This window comes from Cryptomeria japonica, chromosome 4 (assembly GCF_030272615.1).
Source record: "Cryptomeria japonica chromosome 4, Sugi_1.0, whole genome shotgun sequence".
Taxonomy (NCBI): domain Eukaryota; kingdom Viridiplantae; phylum Streptophyta; class Pinopsida; order Cupressales; family Cupressaceae; genus Cryptomeria; species Cryptomeria japonica.
In genome coordinates, this window is record NC_081408.1 from 680,274,627 (window position 1) to 680,287,460 (window position 12,834).

Genomic DNA, 12,834 nt, shown 5'->3' on the forward strand with positions numbered 1-12,834 from the left:
TCATATATGAATTACTTGACATTATTGTCGAAGTCATCCGGGAGAGATAGAGGTAGAACGTATTGCAACAATTATAAAATTATCTTTTCATTTCATTTTTTTTCTAACATAATACAATGAAAAGTACATGCGTAGTATACAAATATATAGTAAAAACACAAGAACGTGAATTACCTTAATGAAGGTGTACCAATCATGTGTTTTCATCCCTGGCCCAAATTCACTTTTCTTTGATATAAGATTGTTTATGTTCGCAACAAATCCTGTGGAAAATTAAATTTTCGTATGAATTTTTTTTATAGCATTGCTTTGCTGGTCCGTTAATAACCAAGGAAGGTCACTTATATTAATCTGGTCTCCATGGCTATTTGATTGAATGACATTTTTCATTGCATGATTGGATTACTGAATGTCACTACAAATTTTGACAATTTTTTCTTTGTCATGCCTTCCATCCAATATTTTCCATAAAGTCTCTATTATATTCTTTCCAATATACATAGTATCAAACAAATGCACAATTTGTAACTTCTCATAGTAGGGAAACCTACTAAATTGTCAGGGATAACTTTTTAGTCCCTTAGGAAGGTGGTCATTTATGCCTTGACGACCTTCACGATCATCAATCACATCATCCATAAACAAAACACAATAGAAAAGATGTTTTATGACATAAACCATTAGATGGAATGGCATTACCTTGATGATTAATTCTATTATATTCCAACTTCCACAGGTGAGGTGTCATTCTTCATGGCTTTGATGTATTCTCTTCTTTCCCATTGAAAAGATGTTTTTCAGTATTTCGATACTTATGATTTTTGTGGAGAAAGTGCCTATACTCATGAAACACCTACTTTCCTAAACTTTTTGAATGACGATATTTCATCTTTGGACCACAAACTGGACATGCAAATTTTCCCTTTGTTTGAAGACCTACAAGATAATGTATAATTGGATTAAATATGTTAATTTTTTTAATTATAATTATCATGCACAACTTGAACACTATAACATACCACAAAAATGTGTTAGCCCTGGGGCATCATGTATTGTCCATACAAGCATCGCATGGAATTGAAATTGTCTTTGTCCAATTGGTCTAGAGACGTCATACATAGTGACACCATTTCATAACTCCAGCAACTCGTCAATAAGAGGCTCAATATATACATTCATATCTTTAACTTGGTACTTACCTACTCGAATGAACAAAAACATTACATAATTATTATGACCATTTTAATGCAATATTTATAATTAAATGTAGATGACTATTAAATGATAAAATACCCGGAACAATCATTGCCAACATTATGTGCTCCCTCTTTATTGACATCCATGGATGAATGTTATTGTTGATAACAAAAACAAGCCACACTAAGTAAATAGATCTCAGCTCTCCAAATGGATTGACATCATCTACTGCCAATGAAAGCCTAAAATTACGAGGTTCTTCTTTAAAGTGTGGCCACTTTTCCTCTATGTCCATAAATGTTGAACCATCTATAGTCATTCAAATAATGTCATCTCGACTTCTCTTGCGTGCATGGTAATCCATAAATTGTGCTAAGCTAGTGCACTTGAATAATCGTTGCATACGTGGAATAATGGGAATATAACGAAGAACCTTGCGAGGAACCCTTTTTGTTATTTGATTTATTCGATATCTACTAATATGGCATTCAGGGCATTTAGTTTGAAATTCGTGTTGTTTGTGATATATAATATGATCACTGGGACAAGCATCTATTGCTTGATACTCCATTCCAATATCTTTCATAATGGCAAATAATTCTCTGTATGAGCAAGGTGGAATATTTGATGGTGGTAACAAAAACTCACCTATCAATATACAACAAAAAAATATAATTTGTTAATATAAAGAATATTAATGGTACATGATTCACCATTTATTAATTATAATGGCATATATGGCATACATTAACATACGTTAGATTGTTATGTTGGATAAGCCATTCATAACCTTCAAGTTCACCAACAACAATACAACGGAGAGAAGACTTGTCTGGGAGCCTTCGTAAAGGGCCTCAGATGCCTTCTCAAGTAGAGGGACATCATGAACAACATCAAGGTCATCTTCATCATCATGATCAAATGTGCCAATACTAAATGTATCATGGATCAATGTATTTGTACCATTATCTTCAATTGTGTTTTGTGGCTCATGATCGTCATCTTCCATGGGATCATTATCTTCAGCTTTGATATTCACACCTCCATGTTCCTCCACTTCAAAAACCATATTCTCTAGGTTGTGTTGATCCATATCATGTGCTCTGGGGTGCTCGAACTATATAAAATTGATAAACATAAATAAACCATGATCATGATCTCATCATCAAGTGATTTCTTATGCATATAAATTGTTAAAATGATATAATGAAAAACTTACCAATGGATGATAATCATGTCCACCTTCAATGTGACCATGTAGCCTACAATGTTTCTTAGTTGTTTTGATTAGAAGTCTTCTAGTCTTTAACCCCTTATAGATTTTGCAGGGACAATAACATTTTTCATCACCTTTTCTTTTCAAGTTAGACCACAATCTAGAAGTTGAAATGTTAGTTCTGAAATCACGTTTTAGTATAATATACCAAATTAAATTACTTGAACATGGAAATTATGCAAATTGAACCAAAACCATTTAACTCTTCTTTTTCATCTCAAAACATATCTAATGGCTTTGTGGTGATTTAGACACAACTCCCAATGCCAAATGGGTGCATACCACTCCAAGGTATTGCATGACAACTTCAAGGGAACTATTTTTCATAGCCAAACACCCTTCTTTACCCTCCCAACCACCCTAAAGGTCACAAAGTATCCTACTGCTGCAACACTGTCCTATTAAGATAGGCATGTATGCTTGGGACAGTCACACTTTCAAGGGACAAACCCCCATCCCAATAATCCAAATTCTTATCATAAAGATTGTGAACCCCTTCTAATATCTTTCCTCACACCAAACACACACAAACCCCTTGCTTACACTCCTTTCCACTTGGATTATTTCAACCCATGACTGCATTGTTTCAATCTAAAGCACTGTCATTAAGTTAGTCATCATCTTCCTTATTTGGCTTAGGTATTTGGCATTGCCAACCCTTGGGACATATTTGTGATGTCTTCACACACCCTTCTAGACTTCCACTAACTCTTCCAAAGCCTGATTATTGCATTCACACCACCTAAAACTCATCATCTCATTATCTTATCAGACTAAGACACAAAAACCAAACTCTCCAACACACTTTGCACATGTAGATTGCATCATGGAACCATACAAAGCATAAGGTATAAAAACACATATGTACATAAGATTTTCCACCCATTGGTGGGGTTATTTAACTTAGAAATAAAACAAAAATCATTATTGTACAGACACTGGTTACCCCAATTGTAAGTTTGATAAAGATTCCTCAATGTTATATTGTCTTTTTACCAGCACATTCCTAGGAATGCTTGGTATGCGGACGGTAGGGCCTCTAGGCATATGTCATTAACTACTATATTTCCTTTACTTTTTGAAATGAATTTTTTTATAAACTATCAAAAAAATAACCATAAAAAATAATTTTATGTCTTTTGTATCAATAGCTTCATTAAATTTGAAATTAAGGTTTCTATTCAATAATTATATATTTCAAGTAATTCACATGTTCATTATCACATTTCAAAAATAATAGAATAATAAATATTGTGAACTCTATGAAACTGTATACTTTTATACATCTTTCAAAGATATTTTTATAACTAGTTTGGTGCATTCCAAATCGATAGACAAACTAAAAAAAATCAAAACATTGCTACATAAGAACTTACCAATGAGTTTAGATGCCAAATATAATCAAAGACAACATTATTTTATTGACAAAATGCTTTCTCTCATGACTTGTGATACTTAAGGAGCACTCAAATTTGGTAATGATATTATTGTACAAGAATTTAGCAGCAATATATGCAATATAATCTTTGGCTGGTTTATTTTCTACCAATTTGGCTAAGTAGTCAACACGGGTAATAATGAATATTTCTTTGGATAGCTTTGTTTAGCTCTATTTTCACCCTTTTCTTCATGTTAGGTTTTACGTGGTATGGTCTTTTCCTATGTGTTTTAGTGCTCTCATTTAGTTGTATTTTCATAGTACCTATTTCCTTAATTCCCTTCATCTCCATGAAAGTTTAGGGGAATAGTTCCACAAACTGTGTCAATAATTCAATTATTGATACTACAACTAGTTCTTTCCTAATAGTCTCCTATTGTTGTCATTTTTGGGCTATCTGATATAGCTATTTTTTCTTCTCAAAGATTAAGTGGTTAATTATAATAGTGATTTTTAGAATCCTTCTTTACTTGTAATTGTCATTCTCCTTTTCCTACCTTAATATCTATTATTGGATTTGCCTCTTCTTCATCCTTGTGAACCTTGTAACATCTATTTTCTACAAATTTTGTCTATTTATCTAGCCACTTGACTAACTTACATACTCCTTAACTTTGAGGTGGTGGGTTGGGTTCTAATTACTTTCAACCATTCTTCCAATTCCAGTCCTCAAATAACTGGTTCACTTATTTCTTCTTATTCCAGTGCTTTCCCCATTGTTTTAATTTAAGCACCAAGTCCTTTTGTTTGGCAAGGGCTGCTATTTCTAAAAGCATTTTAACTTCTTCCTTAGTGAAACAACCCTCCTCTTCATGTTATTGTTGAATTATTGATTATTTATCCTGCTCTACTACTCTCTCATGTTTCTTTTTATTTGGCTAAAAATATTTTGGTTCTTCATCATCTTCTTCTTCTAGACTATAATCTTCTTCATAACCTTCCTCTACCATTTATTTCTTCTTATTCTTTCTAGTATCAGTACCTTGTCTAGTTAGAACATGTGCTTTCTTCTCCCATCTAGTTTTCTTTTTCTTCTTATTCTCCATGACTGGTTTTCCTCTAGAGTACTCTTCCATAGAAGTATCCAAGGACCCCATATCCATTCTATGACATCCTCTAATTCATTGTTGTAGCATCTTCAAATCACTCTTGTTTCTCTTTGTAACTCATCACTTTGGGTAGGTTGACTAGCTAGTTTTTGAAAGAATATCCTTGCATTTTCATATGAAAATATATATTGAGTGTCTTGCTCGCAAAAATCACATTTCTCTTTCTTCTCCACCCAGCATATAAATGCATGATGTCTCACTTTTCCACAGAGAAAAAAATTTGCATCACATCTTTTTCTATTGCTTCAATCTCTTCATGTACCTCCTCTATAATTATATTGTTTGTTATTGCCATGATAACTTTGTTGTTAATTATTCAACATGTAGTAGGAATATTGGTTATCTTTCTAGTGTGGGATTTAGTATCCAACATTGCTTTTCTTATCCACATCATAGTTGTGATTATGACAATATTGATTTCCTCCATTTTAGATTGGAGGTTTTCTTCAGACAATCTTTTATTAGATGTATATTTCATTCTTGATAAATAACATAACACATAGAATTGGGTCATACTAATTTCATTGTAGCTAGTGTCTTCTTTCATCTTTCCTTGGGGCATTCATTTTGGATATGCCCTTACATATTACAGTATGTATACCAAATTTTCTTAGGATTTTTAGGTTCACCGACCTTGTTTACTTGTTGTACTAATAATTTATGTACTTTTAGTTGTAAATCTTCAAGGATTTTAGCATTACTATCTTTCTTCAGTCTTCTCCATGTTTGAGCTTCAATTTGGTATGCCATGGAAATCGAATAAACATATTTGTTAGGTACTTCCATCCAATCTTGCTCAAATATCTCTATGTAATACGTGTATGAACTATTCTATTTTCTATTTTTCACTTAAAGGTTCCTCCAGTTTTCTATATACTTCCTTAAATTTTTTGTTATAGCTTTTAACTGATTAATTGTCTCCTTGTGTTAAGTTTTGCATCCTACTAACACTTTCAGTTGGAATTTCTAGGGTGCCAAAGTTTGCTAAAAATTCTCTTTTTTTACTACATCCCAAGTGACTGAGTGTTGAGGATAGTTCTTCAAGTACCACTCCAATTCTTCTTTTCTCAATTACCCGATGAAAACCAATGGTCTATCATTATTTGCATATTTGCCCAATCCCTCTCATATAGACTCCAAAAGAAATGCATGGTCTAAAGCTTCGGTACTATCGAGTCAAGATATGAAAAAGAAGAAATGATTCATGAGGTACAGAGTGCAGAGCTCTCAAGGATAGTAAGAAGCAATAAGGATCCTGCAAATAAGAACATCAAAGCAAGAACAAGTTAAAAAATGTGAAATTTTGCCTCAGCTTATACTAAGGATCTCGGTAAACCAATCTTGATAGAAGAGAAGGATGAGTATGAGCAATACAACAAATGGAGGTACATAGCTGGCACTGCAAAAAGATTATGCACATATTGCAGGAAGATATCAAGGACAATATTCAATCAAGAGGAATCAGATTGGTCTAATCGATTCCAGAATTGTGGCTCAGTAGTTTCACGATTGATCATTATAAAAAGACCATTGTGTTTGTAGAGAGGAGGCATGCCATATTCAACTAAGTGTCACAGAAATGGTTCATCATTTCAGTCTGAGTTACATGTGTAGAGAGGAAATTTTTCAAATGCAGTGCAGGAGGTTGTTTCATACCTATGATAGGGCAGGAGATGCGATATGGAGACTGGTGACCTCCATCTTGGCTAGTGGTAGACATTGGTGTGATGGTTTTGTCTATGAAGTCGTGCTTTGCCCAATGATCGATGTTCTAGATTCAAAGGAGGCATGTATCCAAAAGATAGATGGGTTCATTCGCTTTGTGGATGGGCAAGTTGTTGCTAACAAAATTTGAACCTGGATTTAAGTAGCTGGGTAAGCTTGTTGGGTCTATATTTCAACTCGAGCAATTACGTCTCATCATATTCGGAAGAGGACCCAGACGATGAGGAAGAGGAGAATGTCCAAGAAAAGGCAGAGAAGGAAAGAAAGAATACCCTAATAGAAGATGCATGGGAGGTGTACCAAATTGGGGTCATCAACAGAAATTTAGCCCCCTTCCAAAGGATGTTGGATGCGGAATATGATTGGCTCTTGGCGGCTTCTGCGGTGAAAGTAGTAGAATTGACAATTATCTGGCTATCATTCTTTAAGCCCTTGTGAATTAATGTTATGTTTCAGAGGAATTATGCATGCAATTATGTCTATTAGGTCTAGTATAGTGATGATGGGAATGTAAGGAAAGAGGTCCTTTTTTGGATTATTCCTGATATGATGTACAGGAGCTTCAACAAGACTTAAGGGTTTTCTTCAGCATTTTATTTTAAGGTTCAACTTCCATATTTTGTTAGCATGATCAAGGTTAATATAGCTATCGATAATCATGATCTTCATAGATAATCTAGTTATCGATGGTGTGGCATAAAGTTCCCTTGCAGTAGGTCCAAAATTCATTGCAAAATTCAATATTATCAATGTTAAATCGATAATGTGCAACCCCAAAATGAAAATTTATATGAAAAATTAATATGAAGTAGAGCACCCTAACCTTTTAGTTGTTAAATTGCGCGAAATGTTGTCAAAGTTGGAATGTGTCGCCACAGTGAAGCTTGAATGTTGGGTTGGGTGGGAGTGATAGTGTTGGCATTTTCAGTAGAAAGGCAGATTGTTGATATTCATTAAGGATATTGAGAAGGTTGTTGAAGACTATTTGATATAACTGAAAAAGGATGATAACTATCTTTATAACATTATTTTCTCATTGATGTCAAGAAATTGATTTTCTGATTCAGTATGATGTTGCCATATCTTGAGGAGATTGATTTGAAGAGAATTAAGTGGTCGGTAAGTGACACAGAAAGAATATGAATAAGGGGAATAAGTTATTCAATGGGCAACTATTACCGAGTTAGACAATGATGAGATCATGATGTTTAGATTTTGTTGATATCCTACATATGTTGTTGATTGTAAGGTTAATACTATACTATGTCACCGAGCAAAGAACCTAGTCGGTAAACCCTAAGGAACCCAGTCGGTAAACCCTAACGTTATCGATATTGGTTAATGAAGGTGGAATGTCTATCGAGTAAAGTTTAGTATTTATCGAGTTGCAACCGAGTTATGACAGAGCGCATTGGATGAATACAAACATTATTTAATGAAGGAAAATGATGAGCTGGATATGTATAAATGATTGGAATGCCACACATAAAGTTTGTTAAAGGATCTATGGCAAAGAAAGATCGGCAGGAAGATCTACAGTGCAGATTGAACTGCAATAACCTTGTGCAAGTTCCAAGAAAAGACTGCAAGTCCTGAGGCAAGGTAAAACATTTTCAGATCAAAAGATGCATTGAACCTAGTCAAGATTGAAGATTTGATGGCTAAGATTGATCATGGGCAATGTGATCAAAGAGATTAAGCAGTGAGAATTGTTTATAAATAAGAAATCATTGATGAACAATGTATGCGGGCAAGTGTAAGCACAGGGATGCTACATAGTGATTACCGAGCACAGAAGCTTGGATACCTATTTGAATAACAGAGTAAGGAGCCCAGCAGAAGACTAGATAAGTCTTATAGCAAGATTGTTTTGAGCAAATAAGAATTTGCTTTAGCATTTTAGATGTGAAGTTGCAGATATATTTACTACTGTTGTTTATTCTGAATAACAGAGAAATCTCTTAACCGAGTGGACTTAACAGTCTTATTTGTAAACCCTCTAGCAAGGTAACATTCTAAATGAGTGTTTGAAATCCTTTCACAAGGTCACTTCTAACAAAGTGAAGATCCTAACAGATCTGAGGGAAATTTCTTAACCGGGTCACATCTAGCAATGTGTTTGTAATCTTTAACAAGATTTGCTTTTAACCGAGCATAATCTAGAAGAGTATATTTCTTAGTGGGTCTGAAATCCCATAGTGATTTTTCCCTATTTGGGTTTCCATGTTAAATCTGGTGTTATGAGTTTCATGATGATTATATGTTTATGCGTTTACATGTTTAGCAGTTTTTGGTTATATTGCTGAAATATATATTACCGAGGTTGAATCTGTTGATTTTATGGAAGTTTAAGTTTGTATGATTCACCCCCCCCCTCTCATCTTGTCAGCTATTGGCATTAGCTCTTTGCATCAAGTATTAGAACTATCAGATAGAGCTATTCTTTTCATAGGCAAGTAGTTTGATCTAGGATTGGGTGGAGGAGATCACACGCAGGGAGTGATAGAGCTCTGCTTGCGCGGGATTGCAACTTTGAGTTAAAATGAAATGTGGTGTTTCTTTTTTTTTTGAAGTAATGCCCGTTGTCATCGAAATTTCGACGAATGCAAACACTTTTAAAATATATATATATATCATTCCTAATGCCTTCTCCGTCGAAACCAAATGTGAAATTATCATCAAAATTCAAGGAATTCAGTCATTTTTTCAAAAAAAATTAAATTTGGTCACAATATACCTTCTCCGTCAGAAACCTCCATCAAAATTCTAAACCAAATGTATTAGTGTCATAATTCCGACGAACACGGGAAATTTTTTGAAAAAAATAAATCAATCCAATAAAGCAAAAGAAATCTCATAGATCATCGGAATTTGAGGCCAAATGTATTAGTGACATACAAGAATATCCACGATGAACATGGTGTGTGATGAAAGTATCAAACCGTCAAATTTTAGAAAAGAAACCACCAAACCTAATGAATAAAATAAATGGTCTAAGCTCAGATTTCACACTTACAGGGATAAGAAAACACATGCCAAACCACTTCAAACTTGAGGGGCACCCCCAAGCCCATGAATCAACAGAATAAGCAATAAATGATGACCACACAAGGCTAATATAGAATGCTAATGCAAGAAGAGGGAATATCCGTAGGAGAGACTTCCAAATATTCCAAGCCCTCAACTGTTGCCTTGTTAGCAAGAAAATCAATAATACAATTAATTTCCCTATAACAATGAGAGATAGTAAAGGAACTCAAAAACTTTAATTGAGCAAGAACTCAGTCTAAAAGGTATTGTAAGTGCCAAGAGGCACATTTCTTATTGGAAACCGAATGAAAAACCAACATAGAATCCCCTTCAATGACAATATCCTTAATGAGAAATAGCTAAATCCAGACCAAATGATAAAGCATGAAATTCTGCAGAATTGTTAGAACCAAAACCAATATACTTACAAGCAACTTTGACCAATTTTGAGTTATGGTCAAAAAGGACAGCTCCAATCCTGGATTTGCCCGAATTGCCCTTGGCAGCCCCATCAAAATTTAATTTAAAAGAGAGTTGCAGTGGAGGGGACCATTTAGCAAGCCTACGCTTGACAACAGAAGATAAATCTAATGATACAGCCCCATGAGAGGGAATGACTCGAAGAGCCTCCCAATTCCATGTCACCCAATTATCCCAATGGAAAAAGGAACATAAAGGATCCAAATTTTTATAAATATAGGAAATCACCACCTCAAAAATGAAATATTGAATCCTACCTATCACATCCGCCAATGAAGCAGATTTGTGCTTGAAAATCCTATAGTTCCTCTCAAGCCAAATATTCCAAATAACAATAGACGGAGCAACAATCCAGAGATAGGAATAAAACGAAGTCGAATACAACAAAGGCCAAGCCAAGAATTGAGATTATAAATTATAACAAATAGCAAATGACCATCCAAGCTTACCAAACAGCCAATACCACCAATCTGAAGCAAACCGACAATGCAAAAACACATGGTCCAAAGATTCCATGAAGAAGCCACAAAACACACAAGGAAACACAGCTGTAATCCCAAGCCTATCTAATCTCATCCCCGTAAGAAATCTATCTTGAACAGCTAACCAGACAAAGAAACCAGCTTTAGGAAGGCAAGTCGAATGCCAAAATAGATGAGAAGGCCAAGAGGGGAAAGAAGAGGGATGAGATAAAGCCTTATATCCCCCCTTTACTGTATAAGAACTTGAAACATTCTTAGTCTAGATAAAAAAATCCTCCTTATCCTGAAATACTAGTAATCTCTTCTCAAGCTCCTGCATATAAGCATCTTTGAGTTCTTGACCTATCAACACATAATCAATGGATTTCCAATGAAAAATAGGATAGGGACCTAAAACATCAACATAACAATAATGAGTAACAAACACACCCCACTGATCTGTGAGGATATCAGATAAAGGGGACCAATCCTGAATGGAAGTCATGGCAGCATGGCCATTCCAAACTTAATCCCAAAATTGAGCCTTTCTCCCATTATGAATTACCCAAGAAAGATGGGGAAGGATAACCAATCTACAATTAGAAATAAAATTCCAAAAAATGACCCTTTTGGAAGAGATGAAGCTGTGAATAACCGCTCTCTAGGAGACCCCCTCAAATACTTAGCAAACATAAGAGAGGCCCATTTGCTTGAGGGATCCTTGTTGAGCTTCCAGACAAGTTTCACCCCCAAATCTTTATTCTGAGTAAATAAATCTCTGATACCCGAACCCCCTAACTCCTTAGGAAGACAAACCCTATTGTAGGCCAAGAGAGGGATCTTCTTCTTGCCCCCAATATTTTTATTTTGAAGAAAGGATCTTAAAGACACCTTAAGCTCATGAACAACCTTGGAAGGAATTTTAAAAATAGACATCAAATAAATAGGAATAGCATTAAGAACTGACTTGATCAAAAGAATCTTACCAGCTAAAGTACGCCATTTATGATTCCAAGAAGGAATTTTGGAAGACATCGCATGAACCACTTTGTCCCAAAACATTGTCTTATCTGAACCAAAAAAAAAGGGAATGCCTAAATACTTACAAGGAAAGGATCCCACCTCAAAACCCCAAAATTGAGTCAACCTACTCTATACTAAAGGGGAAAAATTCAGAAAAAAAAACCTTAGATTTGAGACTATTAACTTACTGCCTAGAGAAAGAAGAGTAGTATGCAATAATTTTCTTGATGACTCTAACCTCTACCAATGAGGCTGAACCAAACAGAAGAATATCATCTGCAAAAATACAATGGGATTGGGAAATCGGATACCCATCTATATTAATACCTTTCCAAAGGCCTAAAGATCTAGCAACATAAATGGTCCTACTAAAAGTCTCAGCTAAAAGAATAAATAGAAAGGGGGACAAAGGATCACCTTCCCTAACACCTCGAGAGGAAGAGAAAAATCCAGAAAGGGGACCATTAAACAATACTGAAAAAAAGAGTAGAAGAAATGCAGGAAAAACTCATTTAACCCAACTATGAGCAAAACCAAAATGATTCAGAACAGAAACTAATGAATGCCATTCCAATCGATCATAAGCTTTAAGCATATCAAGTTTAAGGATCATAGCCAGAGGCTTTTGTAGTGAGATGGAATGTAGATTCTCATGTGCAACAATAGCACCCTCTGAAGTTTCCCTCCCAAGAACAAATCCACCCTGATCAACAGAAATAATCCTAAGAATGAGTTTAGCCAGCCTAACTGAGATTGTCTTAGTGATGATTTTATACAAGGTGTTACATAAAGCAATAGGATGAAAGTCAAAAAAAGAATTACGATTGTCCACCTTAGGGATAATAGAAATAAGAGTTGTGTTAAGCTCCTTCAAAATAGTTATATTGCGCCTAGACTCCTCAAAAGCTAATAGGACATCATTCCCCACAAAATCTCAGCATTTTTGAAAAAATAAAGCAGTGAACCCATCTGGCCCTGGAGCCTTCTCCGGAGACATGGAAAAGACCACCTCTCTTAACTCAAGACTAGTAAAAGGAGTCATGGGCATCTTATTGTCTTCCTCTTTAACAAGAGGATGAATTGAATTAACAAAGC

The 12,834-nt window shown here is 34.9% G+C and overlaps 1 protein-coding gene across 1 annotated transcript; it reads right to left on the reverse strand.

Annotated features, from left to right (window-relative positions):
* Nucleotides 1-10,120: 10,120 nt before the first annotated feature.
* Nucleotides 10,121-10,831, reverse strand: LOC131875317 (uncharacterized). The gene is made up of 2 exons (XM_059219402.1): nt 10,705-10,831; nt 10,121-10,512 (listed from the first exon to the last, which is right to left on the reverse strand). Exons 1-2 carry the CDS (start codon nt 10,829-10,831, stop codon nt 10,121-10,123), a joined length of 519 nt encoding a protein of 172 aa, XP_059075385.1.
* Between the last annotated feature and the right edge of the window lie 2,003 nt (nt 10,832-12,834).